Genomic DNA, 21,451 nt, shown 5'->3' with positions numbered 1-21,451 from the left:
CAATCTAATATGTTCAAAATGCTTGTGTGACTACAACAAAATAATGAGTTTAATAATTCTGTGAAGATGAAAAATGAAAATTTACCTATTTGAATATGTATTCTGTTTATCAGTGTTCTGTTTTGTCACCGTTCTGTTTACTCATGGTCTGTTTTGTCTGGTTACCAATAATTAGATAGTAATAAACACCTCGTATTCCAGTCCAGTAAAAGTACAGATAGTTTCTTGATTTAGTTGTTTCCATTACTTTCAGGTCAATTTAGAACTGATCGAACATGTTCTGACTTACATTGTGGAAGGCGATCACAGCTGGCCGAAGGAAGGCGCCGTTTTGATTTTCCTTCCAGGAATTTCGGAGATTACCTCCCTCCATGACCAGCTCTGTGATAGCACGATATTTAACCCCAGGTATGAATAACAATAACCCAATTCTAATTTGTTAGTTTACATATTATTCATGTTCCTAATATTCACAAGATGACAAAGTACCGATGGGTTATTACACATACTTGTATGTTTTGAGAAAATCATATTTAAAAGATTTTAATTAATTGAAATACTATGGTGAAATGGACATATTATATATTTGAATGAGACTTCCCGAATAACCCATTTCAATCACAATTAGTGGCGCTTTTTCATAGTTTACTGTTATTTTGTGACGGAAAGATTGTGATGGTGGATGTGGATGCTGGGAAGGGGCACTAACTTTATTGCTGTTGAGGCTGGCTCCGTGATCTGGTTCACTCTGGATCACTCACGCGGCACTTGACGGTACACTTTTGATGAATTAGGTTGATGAATGACAAGAACCGATATCACGGCTTGCCAGGTATTCAGAAGTATCGCTTAGACGACGGTCACACTATATCAAGCTGACCCGGCTGTGATCTACAAATAACTTCTGAATCAGTCTGCATAATCTTCTCTATAAAATTTATCTATGCAAGTCTGTTCTCAATGGTTATCACTTTAGTATGTTTCCGTTATTTTCATTCTTCCAAGTTAGCACGGAAGGTATTCTTTACACTAAACGATTAGCTATCTCTTATTCGTAATACGTCAAAAATTTAGGTTGGTAGGCATGTCGGTCAAATTCATACTACCGAACCCAAGCGGATAAGACTGAACTGAACACAAGCGGATGAAGCCGAACCAGCGCCATCTATTCGCTAATGAACCAAAAGCAAGAATTTTGTATTGACACGTCAGACATATCAACATACCTACAATTTTATTTGTCATGTCATTGCGATTGCAGCAGAACAGTCGGATTTTGCGACTCAATTCTCAATATGTAAAATTGGTACTCTGTCTCGTTCTCAAAGTTAGCACGGTCAAGCGAGGGGCTGTTAAAAGATATTACCTTTTGACAGTTCAGACGGTTAACTTTTTTACATAATTAACCACCAGAACACGTAAAATGATAAATGTGATATATTTATCACAATTAGCTCTTTTTTGATGTTTAGTGATATGTTAGAATAGCCCTGCTGAAGTAGATTTTTGTGGATTGATTCTTTGTTGCATAATGCCGTCCGATTATAGGTAATATTTACATCTTGGGAGAATAAACAGATGCTCGTATTTTCTATGAAAGTTACATAATATCAGGGACACACATTTCAGTTCTCATTTACACTTGATTTGAATGTGAAATTTATGAAAATTTTCTTATGCAGAACTGGAAACTACATGCTGGTGCCTTTGCATTCCACCCTCACCAGTGAAGAACAATCAGCCGTGTTCTGCAAGCCAAAGAAGGGAGTCCGGAAGATAGTCCTCTCCACAAATATTGCCGAGACTTCTGTCACGATAGACGACTGCGTTTTTGTCATTGATTGTGGAAAGATGAAGGAAAAGAGGTATAAGAATGTTGTCAGTTATTTCATATTATGACTCCATGGTTCATGCAAATTATTGCTAATAATTATGCTATCTGAGGTTAACATCAATGCTTTTTCAAATTCTATTATTGTGCCCATTGGAGCCATAGGCCATCCGCTCACGTGAATACTTAAAAAAGACGAGACTGAAACTCCAGTATCTATCTAATCAATTTCAATGGTGGCTCGCCAACGGCAAGACTTTCCATATTATTCCATATTATATTATTATCAAGTTTCCAGTCACCCATAAAATAGTGGTACCAATATTAGTAGATTTGATGAAAAATCATATTTTCTTACCAAAATTGGTAGCATTAAACTCAACGAAATAAGCAATAACCAGTCAAAACGTCAAAAGTTAAAGATGGGCGAAACGATTTTTAATTTAAAATATGTGGCAGATGTTGAGAAATACTCTGTATAATTACAGGCTGCCAGAATATTCTCGTAAAGAAATTATGGAAAAAGCTTAGAATGAAGTAGGAAAGACAATGGGTTTGACAGTTTGAGGTTATGAGATTATTAGGTTTCAGTAGCTCCGTGTGCGAAGCATCAGTCACTGGTCAGTTTATGAGTTCAATCAGCAACCAGTTTGACGGATTTTAGTTTCTGCGTGAGCGGATGGCCATAGTGCGCATGCCGGCAATATAGATATGGAGCTAAATTCAACCATGCAGATTATAAGCCGAACGCTCTACTCTACCCCACTACCGTGGTTGTTGAAACTTTCAAAGCTGAGGTGGGACACATTGATCTGCCTATTTGCCGAATAAAATCTATAAACCCTTTCTGGGTGGCAGGATAAGGGCTGGTTGAAAGAAATGAAGAGATTGGGGAAGTTTGACACTGTGAATATCAGGCATCTAAGGTAAAGAACTCCCATCTGGTCCCAGAAGCCCGACTACCCTGCTAATACATTTTAGTTCTAACTAAACTCTAAACAGATGTGCTTATAATATGCATGAATGGGATTGAATCTACCTCATTCGTGTGAGTGCAGAGAAATCGAAACCGCTGAGCGTGTTGTTGACAATGTGATTTTGAATTACTGTGACTGCTTTTGTTAATATATATCTCGATGCCACCGACGACCCTCTGCCACCAGACGTTTAAATTAAAGCAATTTGAAACACCTCAGATACATAGCTATTATCAATAATTCATATGAATCATAGACTGATCGATGGTTTAATGAATAAGAGCACTCACCCAGACAGTGATAGATGTGAGATCAAAACCCACTGGATCCAACATTCTTTTATTTGCCATTTCAGATTCGATTCCAACCGCAACATGGAGTCACTGGACATGATCTGGGTATCCAGGGCCAACGCCTTGCAGAGAAAAGGTCGCGCCGGCAGAGTGATGCCGGGAGTGTGCATCCACCTCTTCACGGGGCATCGCTACGAGAACCACATCCTCGACCAGCCCATCCCGGAGCTGCACCGAGTTCCGCTTGAACAGCTTCTGCTCAGGATTAAAGTTCTGCCATTGTTTGAAGGAATGGACGTACATAAAGTTTTGGGTAAGATAATGAATGCATGACTTATTAAGCCCATTGAAGCCAGTTTCAAGAGTTTATACTATAATTAGAGGGAGCTTATAAACCAGTGATGCACAATCTATTTGAAATAAGGGACAGTTTATCCATTTTCTAAATTTTCACGGGCCACAGTGGGTAAAAGTGTTAAAAAATAATGATATACCTTTTATACTAAACGAGACATACATTTTATTGTTTTTAATTTAATAGTCACATATTATTAGCAGTTCTTGTCAGTTTACGGTAAGCCAGTGGCAAACAAATTTTGAAAATAGCCGATATATTGCATTATTTGTTAGGTTAGGTTAGATTTTTATTCTTGAATTCATGAATATTGCCAAAATCAGCTATGAAAATTAGCGCGGTTCCCGGCTGGCCTGATGGTCTTGTACCATAGTATTACGCATTACTTACATCAGTGGCGAAGGCTCCATACTAAGCGATTATTTAAAGCCTACCTTCTAAGAAAACTATATCTTCAAGTATTTATTTCAAATTGCAATAAAAAAAAATATATAGAAAATTTTAAAATATTAAGAGTCATCTATTGTGTGAATTTGAATGTAGACTATGTAAATTAGCCGAGTTTAGAATCAAACAAAAAATTACAAGCGAGTGACGACATCTGTTGTTTTTCTTTGAATGACGATTGTCGATTATTGACTTCATAATCGAAAATGGTTTTCTATACCTTATATGTCTTCGAGCAAGTCTACAAATTTTATCACGTCTTGGAAGCGTTCGAGTGACCGCCTTCCAACTCTTTTTGCAAAGTTTATTGTCTATGCCTGCCGCTTTAAATAATAATAAATAAATAAGATGATTTAAAAAAATAATGTCTATTGGGTTCAATCAGATATAATTATTAATTGATTTTAAAAATAACAAATAATTGTATCTCGTGATAATTATTTAGATTAGTTCAGTCATAGACAAACATAATTTATATCGTTTTAATTCAGTCAGATTGTTGTTCAAAACATGGTGGTATAGTTTTATTTTGTGAGACAATTCTGTGATTTATTGTATTCTGAATGTGGATAGATTATCTTTTTTTGTACCCTAAGTCATTCGTCAGTGCTTCAAATACAAATTATTTGTAAAAATGTCTAGTTTTCCAACTGAAATTGGTCATTGCTGTAGTACAGATCAAATTTTAAAAATATCATTTTCAAGTTTGACGTTTAACCAAAAATCAGAAATTATCAAAGCTGGAAGATCAACCGTTCATTTAAATTTGCATACAGCAAAAAAAACTTATGTTAGACATTTCCACAACAATTTATATGACAAATATTCGTTTTTGACTGGCAGTTGTCAATTAAATAAACTATATTGTTGGCCATGTATGCTATTTGCCACAGATAAGTCTGCGTGGAATTATTCTGGTATAAGTGATTTAAATAATTTGACAAATTCAGTGGTAAAACATGTGACTACAGAAAAACATTTACATTCAATCGTAAATCTGGAATCTTTTGGTAAAACTAGAATCGAATTTGCCGTTGATAAACAACAAAAGGCAATTGCTAGAGTACACAATGAGAAAGTCGACAGAAATCTTAATATAATGCGTAGATTGATAGATACAACAATTTTTTTGGGTAAACAAGAATTATCTTTTCGAGCACACGATGAAAGTGAATCATCAAATAATCGTGGAAATTTCATAGAATCTCTTCAATTTTTATCATCTTACGATTCTGTAATTGAAGGACATTTTAATTCATTAAAATCTTCGTGCGCCTTTTCTGGATTATCAGGTGAGATTCAGAATGATTTAATTTCGTCAATATCATCCGTAATTATTTCAGAAATTAAGGCTGAAATTGCAGAAGCTAGTTTTGTTTCTATAATGATAGATGAAACACCAGATATTAGTCGCCGTGAACAGTTAACAACCATTTTGCGATACGTTTCAAATAATTCTGTAGAAGAACGATTTTTAGGTTATGTAGACGTAAGTTCAGAGAGAACTGCCATTGTTTTGAGTTCACATGTATTCTCCATATTAGAAAAGTTTAATTGTAGTGAAAAATTGGTAGCGCAAAGTTATGATGGGGCTGCAGTAATGTCTTCAGAATTAAACGGAGTTCAATCAAAAGTTCGAGAAAAATGTTCTATGGCCATATTTGTACCGTGCCATGCTCATATTTTAAATTTAGTTTTATCTAGATCCGTTGAAAATGTTGCGGAATGTAAAAATTTTTTTGGACACATTAATAAATTAGTGAGTTTTTTTAATACATCTACAAAGAGAAGTGCATTGCTCAATGAAATAATGGATCGCCGTCTTCCAAGTGTTGCATCGACGAGGTGGCACTACCACTCTCGTATACTTAATGTAATACATGACAATAGATCTGATTTCATAACGACATTCGAGACAATACAGAATAATTCTTCTAAATGGGATGAAGATTCTTTAACCTTCGCAGATGCTTATGATAGTAAATTTAAAGAATTTGAATTTAACTTTTACTTAGGAATATTCTCCGAAATCTATGCCCGAACGGATATTTTATTTAAAATTATTCAAAGTAGAACTGTAAACATTTCTTATTCCATTAAAAAAATTAACGAATTTAAAAAATGGTTAGAGACCGACTTCCAAAATAGTTTTAGTAATTTATATAATAAATATAAAAACCTCTGTGAACCACCAAAAAAACGTCGCAGAAATGAATTAAATGATGAGCAATATTTTAAAATCATTTTTAAGGAGGTTTGCGATAACATTTTAATGCAAATGAACGATAGATTTGTTTCATTTGAAAAATTAAATTTTTTAGAATTACTTGAACCGACGCTATTTAAATCGTTTAAATGAAAATTTCCAGATAAACTATTTGAATCCCTGAAAAACAGTTATTCTGGTATTTTTGATTCAAGTCAATTGAAAAACGAACTTAAAGTCATATATTCTTTACCAGAATTTCAAGATTCAAATTTAAGAGAGTTGTTCGAATATTTTAAAAACAAAAAATGTCTAGTGGAAGCTTTCTCACAGACTTATAAACTAGTCAAATTATTTTTAACGCTACCGACCACGACAGCGACGGCAGAAAGGAGTTTTTCTACTCTAAAACGTGTCCACACATATTGTCGAAATACTCAAAATCAAACTAGATTATCGAATCTTTCAATTATAGCTATTGAAAAAGAATTATTAATTAAATTAAAACGTGGGCAAACATTTTATGATGATGTTTTAAAAAAATTTCTGCAGAAAAACAGACGAATTGACTTAGAGTACAAATGATCATATAGTAAGCCTTTATATTAATTACCTACTGAAATATCTTGAAGTGTTTTGAATGGCAAAATGACAACAACGGCTTTTTTCAAAGCCACCAATGATATATTTTTGGGCGTATGTTACGTGTATGAATGTTTATGAAAATACATAATTTAAACTCATCGCTCAATTTTATACCGTCGGTGAGCTATTGAAATTTCAACGATTCAGTGTGGCGTTGTCATTAGTGTGCACATATTATTATTCATCAGTACTAATATCGTAAGTATTATCTTCTTATTTCCTGTAAGTATACCTTACAAGTGTGCTATTTTTCTCTGATCTCTACAGCTTACCTCTTCCCAAAAGTCACCCTTCGCCACTGACTTACATATGTATTTCTACGATAGAACTTAGTAAATTATATTATAAGAAATTAGAATTTTATCGTATTCAATGAAAAATTTGGTGATGAAGTACTCGTTATTTTGGGAGGCAACAAATGCCGTTTTGGGCCACGGTTTGTGTATCACTATTATAAAAAGACCAATTTTCATAAAATATCAAGGCAGCATGAGATGCGAGGAGATACTTGATTCCATAATATCAAGGCAGCATGAGATGCGAGGAGATACCATAATTGATTCCATAATATTAAGAATAGAACTGTGGTTAGATCAATGAATTAATTTTATATTTATTATGCAAATTGTAAATCTTTCTTTGGTATGAGAAGAAATTTATTTTCTAGTCTTAAAAAACACAAAAGATTTTTTTCTTTCTTAAAACTAATGATAACGTAATTGCCATAGGACTATTTTGTAAATCAGTTGAACCTTAGGCAGTATTGCCGCAACTCTCCGTTCGTCTGCTGTATTGGATCAGGGATATACGCGGTCTTGCTTGCTTCTTTAGTATGGATAATTCCAAAATCTCAAATTTCAAAATTTGAATGCACCAATCAATGCGGCTTGTGCCGTTTAAACGAGAGCGCCAAAAATACATATTTTGAACATATTGGCTCATACGCAATATTGAACTTACATAGACAATATGTTTTATTAGTATCTTTTTATGGTTAATTTGCATTACTAAGTTTTACCTCTGCAGCATTATTATAATTTATTATTTCTTCAAAGGTGGAACTCTCGAGCCTCCATCGCCGGAAAATATAAACTCAGCCCTTGTGAGATTACAAGACGTGGGCGCGTTGGACAGGGCTTTAGATCTAACAGCCCTCGGAGCTCATCTTGCAGCGTTACCTGTCGATGTTAGAATAGGAAAACTGATGCTCTTCGGCGCCATCTTTTGCTGTGTCGATTCGGCCCTCACCATCGCCGCATGCCTGAGTTACAAGAATCCATTTGTTGCACCATTTGGAAAAAAGGTACATATGATAGAAAATCAATGATTGTTTTGATCAAAGTGGTTAAAAAATTATTAAAACTTTGGAAATTGAATGTACTTACAATTTTGACAAAAAGAATTGGCAAGGCTTCTGTTCATGTGCTACAGCTTCTGGCCTCAAGCAGACTCCTCAACTCTGTCTGGTTCTCTGTTTCCCTTCTCCAATCAATTACTTCCAACACTCGCAATCGTCTTTATCTATGCCATCAAGCAATGGCGACGGGTGGAGGTAAGCTGTCAAGATTCAACATAAATAGTATACACTAAACTTAGAGGCCATCCATGGACCGAAACCGTATGCGGTTTAGATCCGTGTGCTATACTAAACTTATGATTTTTGTTCATGAAAATATTATATTTTCACTAAATTTGTAAGTGGAAGTGTATGGTATAAACGGATACGATCAGATGCTTATAATATTCTTGTGAAAATATTTTTCCATGAACAGAAAGGATAAGCTTAGTATGGCACACGGTTCGAAACGGCATACGGTTTCTCTCCATGGATGGCCTATTTGTCAATCATACTTATTTGTTTTCATTGAACTAAGAATACAATTTGCAGATGGTGCTGGTTAGTTTTTGAAATTCAATTAAACCCAGCCTAACCAAACCATAACAGTTTAGGCACCTATGCTATGGGCGATCCGACAAAAACAGTGCATACTTTTTCAGTCATTCTTATTTGTTTTCATTGAATGAAGAATACATATAACTGATGGTGTCGGTTAGTTTTTTTTTTTAATTCATTGAGCCCTGCCTAAACCATAATCGATAAAAAATATTCTTCTATCTAAAAATTATCGTAATTAAGTAGGAGGCCTGTAGCTTAATTGATTAAAGCATATTAGCACGATACCAGTAGGGATATGCGGGTTCAAATCCCGTCAGGCGTCGTATTTTTTTATCTTTTCTAGTAGGTATATATATATATCTGAGGTGTTTTCAAGTTATGTATGTTCAAATTATTTTTTGTTCAAGGCACACGAATTTGGTATAACCTCAGAAACAGACCTATTAGAAAAATCATTGAATTAATACTCGACCAAATGGGGTTCAAACTTACACCTATCACATTCTGAGCTTTAGGTACCAATTAAACTATCAACTCAATGTATATATACAGTAAAACCTCGTTAATACGAATTCCAAGGGACCGACAATCAAAAAAAAAATCGAATTACGAATTATGAAATGTATGGAGAAAAAATGTAAAAAAAAAATATTTTTGATTTTCATTAATATCGTTTACGATCATAGATGTGCCTACCAAATTTCCGGTTCCGTGTGTGTTAATGGGTCATAAAATGTCAGGATTATTTTTATTACCTTGAAATAATTAATTTATGATATTTTAAGAAAAGTCTGTCACAATTTTCAATGACTGGATCATGAAATAGTGTACTTTTTTACGATTTAACACGTTGATCGCCATAGGGGTCACCGGTGACCGGCATTGGATTACGTTAAGGGGGCCATGGGGGTCACCAGTGACCGGCAAAGAAGACCTGCCTTAGAGTTATTTTACAGCGCCGGCGGGCACGCGCGCAGTGCATTTTTCGATACGCGGTGACCGGCATGGCCCTTCTGTATATTACTGCCACTTGGCCTGAAAATATATCTTCCCAGTCACAAAATATAGGCTCACTAATGTAAAGAATGTACATAATGAAAAAAAAAGTTTTCCTTTTAAATTGTAAATGTGTTTTTATTGATATAAAAATAAAAATTAAATAGATTTAAAAATGTAAGTTATAAAAAATATGTAAATAATAAAAAAATAGAATTACAAAAATGATTATAAGGTATGTATACATATATTTCCAGTTTATGTGTATCCAGGTATTATACCTACTATCTAAATCTAAATATAATTTGACCGCGAAATGGCACCATGCTCTCGTCAACACATATTGACAGGTGACCGGCGATATGGCCGGCCCGGCGCAATAGAATAAATTAACTTGTTGGCGCCGCGACGGACACATGTGGCCGGCACATAAAAACCAATATTTACGTAAAAAATCATCAAAATGAAAAAAAATCATTATATTCTTTCATAACCTATCAAATAATACCTTAGAAACAAATAATCATTTTTTAACTATTTTATGTAAAACTAGTTGGCGATTAATGTGTTAATGAATATTTTCATATCCCAGGACTTTGAAATAATTTCGAATTACGAAATTCGAATTAAAGGTATTGTTTTGTATGAAAATAATGTTTAAGGGACCTTTTTTTTCACGAAAATTTCGAATTACAGCGAATTTTGAATTATCCGTGTTCTTATTAACGATGTTTTACTGTATATTTGAAGATTCATACTGCGATTTTGTTTTCTAGGAACAAGCTGATGCAAAGAAAAAAGCCTTCGCTGTCAGCAATAGTGATCAACTGACTGTCCTCAAAGCATATAAGGTAATGACAATCCCTCATATTATTACACTTAAGTATAATTTGATGACTATACTCATATTTATCACCTCCGAAGGGAAGAGAGGGAGCGTTCGGTACTCCCTATCGCTTGGTGTACTGTATGATGACATCATCTACTGTTATGTAGTCATGGTGTGGTGGATGAAGAGGTCGTCAGAAGAAGAGATGAGAAGTCGAGATTTGGTGTTTGCTCCGATGGATCGAGGAGCGAGTTTTATTTGCAGCGTAAACAGTCGGTACAAGAGTGTGTTACAGTAGTTATGTTACAATACTTATGATACTGTTCCGAGGTCCGATCTCGGTAGAATGAGATGTTGTGCGGAGCGATATAGAGATCGAGATACTAACAGCCTGGGAACTTATATTCGAGTGACATGTCCAATGAATTATGATCCGCTATTTATTGACGTACTCACAATCAAAATAATATCTTGAAAAGAATATTTAAGAAATAATTATTATAATTGAGTCAGCTACTATATGGAGTTTGCGTCATCAGATATGCTGACTATGTGATCATCAGATGCAGATTACACTTGTTACGTCATTATAATTATACGGTTATAAAATGTACAAATTGTTGTTGAGTGAAATCCGAGGGGCTCTCTTCAGTAACACAATGTGACAGCACAGGTTGGAACGTAATTTATTAAGATAGTAAGAGAAAGGTTACCTACTTAGTGATATGTATATTTTTTTACAGAAATGGCAGGAAGCTGTCGGCCACAGCCGGTACGCTGGTCAGGTGTTTGCCAATGAGAACTTCCTCTCCAATAAGACTCTGTCCATGTTGGGAGACATCAAGCATCAGCTGCTGGACCTCCTCAGCTCCATCGGGTTTATTCCTGCACTTAATGGTGGTCGTAGATCCAGAGGCGCTGATAAAGTCGCCAGTGTCACTGGAACCGAGGTAAAAATGGTTATTTACTAAATAATAGATCATAATAATATGGTAACAGTATTTCGAAGCACTGAAACTGTAAATTTAGACGTGTCCGGAAATTTGCATTTATGCAGTTGGCGGTGTAATAGTTTAACGTAAACTGTTGTATCGAAAATAGATGATATACCTAAATAAATAAAATGTGTAGCAAAAACCACCAGAATACGAGGTAAAGACTGAAGAAAAGGTAAGTAAATTAGAAATACAATCATATCATATTGCTCATGTTGCTCGGCAAGTGGACAACCGCTGGGAAAATACTGTCATACAGTGGTACCCAATTGGCATTAAGGCCTGTTTCACACGGGACACCAAAGTGTCCAGCCACTCGCCACTGAATAGCTAATGTGTCTCTGACGTCAGAGCCAAAGTTACATGTCCATATTTTTGCAGGAGTCCCATTTCCTTTCTTGTATTATTTTTATGAACACCACAGAAGCGAATGAGTCAACCCATATTTTTGCATCCAAAATTAGAAATACAAACAATGCAGTCATAAAAGCTGGCTGCGGTAATAAAAAGTGTCTCGGCGGCTCGAGGAGTGAACCGCCGACGGGATGCTGTCTCCGTCTGAATGCGCCCATTCATTTATGTGTAAATGCACCGGTGTCTCATGTGAAACGGGCCTAAACTCGCTGGATAGATTAACTTATAAAGTTAGATGGATGTACGTGGCAACAAAGAACTAGAAACCGAGAAGAGTGGAGGAAGCTAAGGGAGACCTTCATCCAGTAGTGGATCGATCCCCGCTGATGATGACGATGATTGTCCACTCTGCATTACAGATAGTATTCAGTGCCAGTACTAGTGGGATGATTGACGTCTGAGCGACATATACTGTTTATTTGATAAAATAGCATTTGACGCACATTCATTGTCATATATACGCACCAAACTATAGCGACTGTAATATTACTCTACACTACAGCGTATACCAATGATATCTGTTGCAGTTAAATAAATGTCAAAGGTCATAATCAACGGATGAAAGTATTTTACAATGTTTTACTGAAAACATTTAGTTGAAGGATCCGATTAATAATGGCCGCATGTTGTGCTTCACTGCTCGACATTAATTAATTACTCCCTTTTTTTAGCTGAACGTCAACGGTGACAACCAGAAACTTCTTGCGGCAATTCTGTGCGCGGCTCTATACCCCAATGTTGTCAAGGTAAATAAATCACTTATTAACGCATTGAATAACATTTCAATCTATTATACCCCGTTTACACGTGCATGGATTTACTGCTGACAGTATTTAATATCGCGCCCATAACAAGAAAATTCATGTGTACGCATGTATTATCCTGCAAGTTTGAATCAAATAAGTTCGGAAGCTTCTGAATTTTCACGTGACAGTTGGAACTTGTGAGATATCTGGGCCTGCGCAGTAGGACGATAGTGCCGAACCTGCCGGAAAAAACAGCTACACCACGCAGAGCATTTTTGACATTTACCAATTCTCGTAACCAGTCAAATAGCACTATAAAATGACAACAACGCGTCTCGCTTACGTTTGAAAAATGAGATTGGCGAGACAGACAGCACTTTTACGTGTAATCAGTTATTATTGCAATAGTTGAATTTACACACTATTGTGCCAGTAAATCCATGCACGTGTACAGGCACTATATCATTAGATAGAATTTACAAAACGTGGTACATATGGAAGTGATGCATGTTGGGCATAATGCACAGGAGTCGAAAAATTAATATTTTTTTAAGGAGGCAAATAAAAGTGGTAGACCTAATATCATTTAGGCCGTATTGGTCGAATAACAGATCATATTGTGGACAGTGCTATAAAAGCGATTCATAAAGTATTTTGTCCTCTTCTGGAAAACGTGTCTATTTCAGTGTCATAAAATATTGTATGGAATAGTGTATATCATGTCATTGTATTCCATTGGCTCAATATCAGTTTGGTTCTGCGAGCAATATCCTCATAATATGTTGATAAATGACCTTATCTTATTTAACCAGCTGTATCAATCATTTACATACTTTCCAGGTCCTTACACCGGAAAAATCTTTCCACCAATCAGCCGGTGGAGCAGTCCCTCGACAGCCGAGACCCGAGGAGTTGCGCTTCAAGACAAAACAAGACGGCTACGTATGCGTCCATCCAACTTCCGTTAACTACACTGTCAGCCATTTCCTCAGCCCATACATGGTGTACCAAGAGAAAGTGAAAACTTCCAGGATTTTCATCAGGGATTGCTCCATGGTTCCACTGCTGCCGTTTGTCCTTTTCTCAGGTAATAAACACTTCTAAATTTGTTCATTTATTTACGGATTTATTTTTTATCATCAATTCTCGGACACTGCAATCATGACGTTTATAAATAGAACGCAACATGTGTCTGGAATTAATTTCAATGATGTCATGCATTAAATCGAACATTTTCAAATAAATTGGATTTTTTATATTAATACACGGTTATAATTGAATTTTGAATATTTTAGATTTGAATATTTTAGACGTCAATTGCGAGAAATAAAAATATTAAACCGGGAATTAAAGGGTCTAAATTGAAAATGTGAAATCCGGGAATGTAAAATTGGGAATCCACTGTATAATGCAATTATTGTCAAATGGTGCAAATTAATTTATTATTCCATCCATAATGTAATGCAATTTCAACATGAGAAACAAGCGATATCTATAAACAGTAGGTGATTATTGGTCTGTAATCCTCACTTTGCCGCCCACGATGGCTGAGCGGCTTACTATAATATCGTGGGTCCCAGGTTCAAATCCTGGGTCTGGCAATTACACATATTGTTTTTCAATTATTGTTTGGAGTCAGAGTATGGACCTAATAGGTTGAACAAGTGACTGACATCCATTTTTCATAAAAACGAAAATCCACTCTGTGGAGGCCCATATCATATTAGGATTGGTCGACATGGTCAACTAATAATACTAACTAAAATTTGTATGAAAACTACTAGAGCCGAACTATGGAACTATGTTAACGTAACAAAAAGTGTTAAGGTTATCAATTCAAACGTGAGAAACAAGCGACATCTATAACAGTAGGAGATTATTGGTCTGTAATCCTAACTAAAATATGTATAAAATCTACTAGCCCCGAATAAGTAAGTGTATCAAAAAGGTTTAGCTGACAGCGAACATAGATCGCAGTAAAAACAATGGTTTATTATGGTGTCAGATAGAACAGTAGATTTGGCTGAATGAATCGGAAGCCTGACATTTTTAACCGTTTTCAAAATTCAAAACGAATATTAGATGATTTTTGGTATCGCGAAAAAAAGTTGTTTGTATTTACGAGGTTTACACCAGGGTTGGCGAACTTCTTTACATTTGCATCCCAAAATTTCCCAAATATAATTTTTTGATTGTCGTTCTATTGTCGATTAAAATCATTCAAAGATTACAATTGAGTTCTTGACTATTACTTAATACATATTTGGTTCTTTACTCATAAGTTGACGCCAAAAATGTTACGATCAGATGAGGTATTCTCTCTCTGCAGTATCTCAAGCATTGTAAAATGATTGTAAATCGACCAAAATCAGAAGTTCGCCGCGCGGCTTCCCCCGCTGCCTGATGAGGTCAGTGCGATAATATTATCTGTGACGCATAAAACCTAAGAATCGACCGTCATATAATTTAAATTAAACCTAATGCTTATTTTTGAAGAGTATCTGCCTATAAATTGCGATATGTCATTTATGTATGAATTTCGTCATTTCCGTTTGTCCATCAATTGGTAAATATATTATTAAAATTAACTTAAAACATTTGCGTGCCATAGGTTCGCCATCACTGGTTTACACAATACAGAACATCAACACGTAAATATATTGTTGTATACTGTTATTTAATATTTCCGTAATAAATGATGCACATTGTTATCGTAATAATTACGTAGGTTCAAACTTCCTTTTAATTTATTTTTTTTCAACATTGATTTTATTTTCAGTCATGCCTTGTTGAACACTGGATAAATTGTAATTATTTTATAATAACAGATATCAAATATTGTCATGGCAGCTATTCAAATTGTTTTGGCGTTTTTTTATCCAACTAAATCTGGGTTATATAATAATTATGGTCATCCATTGTTGGAAATAGGTTGCTGTGGAAAAACCATCACTATGGCAATGTGTCATCGTAGTGGAATATCTTTTTCTTCCTCTTACTCCATGTCCGATTATGAGGTGACAAAACCTTCAAGAACCCCTGTCATCGACCAGTCTTTTTACCTCTTCCCAAGTCATGCCTGTTCTGACGTATATATTCTGTGTGTCTAGTATTTCCAGGATGCTGGAATACAGTTATCTTGATGAAAAAGCAGGTTATTTTATTCAGATGTTTGAATGTCTGTCACCATCTATATACCAGTGGCGAAGGGTGGAGGTAGGCTGTTAAGATCTGACTAAATAGTCCACAATAAACTTTGTTTTCATTAAATTAAGTCTACAGTTTACAGATGGTGTTGGTTAGTTTTTTAAAATTCAATTAAATACTCCGAAAACCAAGCCATAATAGATAATAGTCGAAAAACAATCGTCTGTCTATAAAATATCTAAAATTATGTCATTAAACCATACATAATTTTGATGGAATAATATTTTTTATCTACTATGGTTTAGTTTAGGCAGGGCTTAATGAATTTAAAAAAACTAACCAACAACATGTGCAATATGTACCTATTCTTAATTCAACGAAAACAAAAAAGTATGAATGAAAAAGTGTGCACTATTTTGTCGAATCGCCCATAACATACCAAAACTATTATGGTTTGGTTTAGGCAAGGCTTAATTGATTTTTAAAAACTAACCAACACCATCTGTAAATTATTGTAGTCTTAGTTCAATTAAAAATTACGAATGACTGACAATGTTTAATGTGCACTATTTGTGTAGAATCTTAATAGCCTACCTCCACCCCTCGCCACTGCTATATGCATTTGCTAATAAATAGCTCAATGAACCAATTTAGTATCCCTTAAACATATAATTAGACACCTGACTTAAATATATTAAAACAATTACATTGCATTTATTATACGGTGTCCATTTTGGATATCTTGTCCTTTGTCTTGTCTTTAGATATCCAACAAGATCTTTGAGGTTTTTTTAATCCAGTATGCCAGAGTTTGCAGCAGTGGGGAGTGGATTGTGGAGACGTTTCCTGGTGTCGATGTTGTGATGATGAATTTGTAATGTTTGAAACCTTTATCTTTCTCGTTTTGTTTCAGGTTGTCAATTGAGCGTGGAGCTTCACCGAGGTACCTTTGTAGTTTCTTTAGAAGATGGCTGGATCATGTTCCATGTTGAATCACATGAGGTAATTATGATTAAAGCTGTTTTAAGTCACTTTTATATTCATGGCACACATGGGCACGAATCTTAGAAGATGCGGGTTCAAATCTCGCTGGGTGTCGTATTTAAAGAAAAAAAAAATGTTTATTAAATTACCAGTGTCAGATTTTTTCTAGTGGTCATATATTTCTTCAAAAAAGAATGTTACATTCTTAAATCTCGCAATTTATTCGTTGAATAAAAAAAATAGTTTACTAAATTATTATGTACATGGCAAGTAAAATACAAAAGTTGATTGCCAAAACAATAAGACAATTTAGAAAGCGCTTCAGTGAGAATTGTAAAAACACTAGTTAATTTCATCTCAATTAGATAGGACACACATAGCTTAGTGGTTAGAGCACATGGGCGCGAATCCCAGGGAGCACGGGTTTGAATCCCGCTGGGGATATTTTCTAGTGGTTACACGTTTCTCTGAGTTGTTTTCAAATTAAGCATGTTCAATAAATTAAAAGTTAATAATATAATATAATATAAATAATAATATAATGCAAATAATTAAAAGTTCGTTAAATATATAAATCATGTGAATTATTCGTTAAATAGAAAAAAAATGTTTATATCCTTTATATTGTCTAGAATTGAGATTGTAAGGAGTGCCTTTCTCAAAATGAGACGCCTCCTTAGCAATCAAGACCTTAACCCAGGTCTGAGACTGCTTGGAATTCTTTCAACATGTTCCAAACAGCTTTTCTGTGCTCCGAGTCATATTCAGTTTTGAAATCCATCAAGAGACAGTAAAAGTTCAAATATGCATTATGATTACGTTGTCACAGTAAGCTGCCGCTACGAAAATTTTAATGTCGTTTTTTTTGGTATTTAAAATGTTATCAGACTGATGCTCCCATCCCGTAGCACATTTTGAACCCTTAAACGAACATTGTCAGTTACCATAATCTGCCGAAATCACCAGAACAACAATGAGGTCACCTCACGCATACTGCGCTTCATCATGAACCGCGCTAGTCAGTGAATGTTTTTTTCTATTATCTGCAGGCCTACACATTTTTGACTAATGTCGTTCTTTATTTTTAGTGGTTTTCTAGTGGTAGATTTTCTATTAAATTATTATCTATGTCTCCTGTTTACGTCTATTATCTATGGTCACCTTGTTGGCTTCTGCTCAAAACATTATCTATGGATGCAATATCGCAAGTTATTTTAACGTACGTACACGTAGAAACTCTTAAAATTAATTGAAATTAGCATGAATAATGAATGCATAATTATTCAAAATACTAATGCATTAGATTTGGCATTCTCTATCATTGAATTTATAGAGTTAGTGATCATTCAAAATATTCTGCGGAATGACGAAACCATCGACTAAATCTGTCGCGTAAAGGCACATAAGGTGATCATAATGTGTTTGAACCTTTAACATCTTGGTCGTATTAATAGATTTTTTTATAAACAAATTGAATGATTACTCAATTTGTTTGTACATAGTCATTTGCATGTCATTAAATTCTGTCAGGTAATAATGATTTAACAAAATCCTATGTTTGGATAACGATGTCAATCAAATAACCACCTTGCCGACGTATAATTTGCAGTGAATTTGTACATTATTATTTAAATTACATACCGTGTTCAACACGTCATGCTATTGCTGGCATTATCATAGAATCACCAATGAAATTATAGGCATTTCGTGAAGATATTGTTTTTCATCACCATGGAAACTGATAACACGTTATTATGTTCAATATCAAAAAAAAATTGTATTTATATAATAACTCAATTATCAGATAATAGGATGTTTCGACTCTTATTAGAAATAGGCTAACTGTCTATTATTATATTGTTATGAATAGATACGAGAATTAATTTCTTCTACATGAGAATGACAGAAGAATTTTGTATCTACACATTTTCACATTCATTGTTATGTTTTCGGCAACAGAAATCCTTATCAACGGGCCCCAATTCTTCACGTGGTCCAGTGGAAGGTGTATTTCAGCAATAAGACTCGATGGATGTTAATCTTCAGAGACGTTTATTCGATTCAATTACATGGTGTAAAAATAAAAGGGAAAGAACTCGGTGAGCAGAGTTGAGTTAAGTTTGAACAAGTTGAATGATCCGAGTTGAATGATATTAGAATCATGTACAATGGTATAATTAATATGAAATAGTAAGTAAGTAATAATAGTAACACTTAGTTCATGTACACGGGTTTATATGTGTGTAGTAACACAGCTAGATAGGGTGGATAAATTGGGGTTGATCAATAATATTATTATATTGAGTAGGTACATTGATTGCAATAATCGAAATTACACCGATCGAATATTCGTAACGATGGTACATAATTAGTAACTTAGAGTGTCGATGAATTAAACAAAAGACAATTTATTGTCATTGGGGAGATATCATAGAGAGGGGAGTTACTGATACATAACAACCTCCATATTCCGCCATTTTAATAAAATCGCACATTTAGACGGACAAATATAATATTTTCGTTTTGCAATTAATATATAGTCGAATTTGGTTATTACGATCACGGAAATAGTGAGATCTTGGATGTAATGAGGAAACATTCGTTGACATTTTAGTTTATGATTTTCTTCATACATTTATTCACTTTTATAACAAGCTACTTCTCGGGTATAACGAGCAAAACTGTTAATGTGTCGATCGTTTAAAAACAACATTTTCGACCCTAAGCAATAAAATCCGACCGGGCACTTAACTAGACCGATGCCGCCAGGATCGGATTACGTTTATGACACTAGTTAAGTGTCTAAGTACCTAATTGGTGTTTTCGCTGACAACAATGAAAAGGTATCCACGCATATGGTTGAAATTGCATGTAAAAAATCCAAGCTTTGTGAAGTCAGTAGGTACCTACCAGCGCCGGCGGCTCAACACTTCATTACAATAAACAACTTCTTTTGTAGTTGATGAATGCCATGCTCGTTTGGTGGATTTTTACAATTGTTTCCAGATTTTTTATGTGTTGTACTTAAATAGAACGTGGTGCGAAAAATTTTATATAACGATATAACGAGTAATGCTTATAATGAGCAAATTTAGTCAGTCCCATCTTCCTCATAATAGACAAGTTCGACTGTATTAATAAACAATTTTTATCTGTTTTACAGGTTGCGGAGATGCTGAAAACAATCCGCAGCGAACTGATCAACCTGCTTGAAGAGAAAATCAAAGATCCATGTCTGAATCTACTGCACCACGAGAACGGAAGCAAGATTATTAAGACGATCGTGCAGGTCGTGACGAGAGATTAGCTAATACACCATTGCGGTTATCTAACAGCAATAATGTTGACACATAATTTCAATTGGTGTGAGGGATGACTTGTGGAAAAATAAACAGGGGGTAGATTTTTGGACAACGAAGAACAAAAAATGTAGTTCAAGAATCTGCCCCCTGTTTTAAAAAATGATTATTTTCTAGACTTGTAATAATATAAAATGTGCAGTAAAATTTTTTCATTGTTGGACTTCTTTTGTGTATGATTATTGTGTCCCTTACAGCAATTCGAATTTTTAGTGTTAATACTTAACGTAGGTAGTAGGTACATTATTTTTTTATTTTAATTTAAAAATAAATATATTTATTTTATATAATATAAATTAACGTTTTTTATTTAATAATAAATTTCACCCAATCACCTTTTTTTTTTTTGATCTTGTTGAGTTTGCAATCTTGGACAGAATTTTCATTACCGGGATTAAACGATTAGAATTGTCAATCCTGTGGGTCTAAATTATACACATGGCGGCTATCGGCGGCTAGTTTATCGATAGATTAATATGCATAATTTGAAAACATCTTATACACTTGGGGTTGCTGCCAAAAATAGGTATGTCGATAATTTGGGTATTCAGTGTTAACAGCGGATTATGTGTCTATATACAAATATGTATGCTAGAAAAAAAATTCGAGGTAATCCGATATAATATAGAACACGCATATAAAGCACAAAGATATTAGCATTGTGCCTAATTTTAGAGGGCATGTCAAACTTCAAATTGCAATTACTCCATAACATGATTTCTAGACTTACCAACTTTTGCAGTAACCCCCTATAATTGGCACCATCTATTGGTGTGACTAGAAGTTTTGACTATGACAGGACCATAGATCCAAACCCAAAAAAGTATTAAATACTTTTAATAATACTTAAAATCAATGACATATTAAATGGACAACTCACTTCATACCGGCGCGCACGAGAAATTGTGCATGAAAGTCATTCACAGATGTATAGGTAGATATCACGTGACCATATGACGTATCCATTTCCATTATGCGACACAAGCTTCGAGAATTTATAGTAATATAACCTTTATTGTAATGGCGTATTAGTGTCATGACTCATTGCGTTAGAAACAGATTCTCGGTTACTTACGACTTCTCGGAGATTAGACGCAAGTGAGCCAGCGCATCACAGGTGACTGTCCAATGGTTTCTGTCATTCAATTGCATTGAATAAACATTATCTTAAAATGGCATTTTATAAATAATAAATAATACTAACACATGAAAAGTGATATCCCATCTTTCTTGGAGTGTTTAGTAGATTTCTTTTACAATTTTTAACTAGGCACATTGGCATTTTGTAACACAATAATAACGGTAGAGTCGAAACCTGACAGTCAGAAAT

General features: G+C 34.6%; 1 protein-coding gene across 1 annotated transcript in view; it reads left to right on the top strand.

Moving 5' to 3' along the window:
- The window catches only part of LOC147070741 (putative ATP-dependent RNA helicase DHX57), a 31,607-nt gene extending 11,406 nt beyond the window's left edge, over window positions 1-20,201 (top strand). Inside the window, exons 9-18 of the mRNA XM_085948986.1 lie at window positions 254-408; window positions 1,683-1,865; window positions 3,164-3,414; window positions 7,810-8,057; window positions 10,424-10,498; window positions 11,220-11,426; window positions 12,557-12,631; window positions 13,472-13,718; window positions 16,692-16,780; window positions 19,926-20,201. Coding sequence (XP_085805112.1) covers window positions 254-408; window positions 1,683-1,865; window positions 3,164-3,414; window positions 7,810-8,057; window positions 10,424-10,498; window positions 11,220-11,426; window positions 12,557-12,631; window positions 13,472-13,718; window positions 16,692-16,780; window positions 19,926-20,069 — 1,674 coding nt within the window. The 3' untranslated portion in view covers window positions 20,070-20,201. The remainder of the gene's footprint in view (window positions 1-253; window positions 409-1,682; window positions 1,866-3,163; window positions 3,415-7,809; window positions 8,058-10,423; window positions 10,499-11,219; window positions 11,427-12,556; window positions 12,632-13,471; window positions 13,719-16,691; window positions 16,781-19,925) is intronic.
- The last annotated feature ends 1,250 nt before the right edge of the window (window positions 20,202-21,451 follow it).

The sequence above is a fragment of the Rhyacophila brunnea genome, unplaced genomic scaffold, assembly GCF_057557595.1.
Source record: "Rhyacophila brunnea isolate RB1 unplaced genomic scaffold, BYU_Rbru_1.0 scaffold_21, whole genome shotgun sequence".
Classification (NCBI taxonomy): Eukaryota; Metazoa; Arthropoda; class Insecta; order Trichoptera; family Rhyacophilidae; genus Rhyacophila; species Rhyacophila brunnea.
This window is presented reverse-complemented; position numbering and strand designations above follow the sequence as displayed.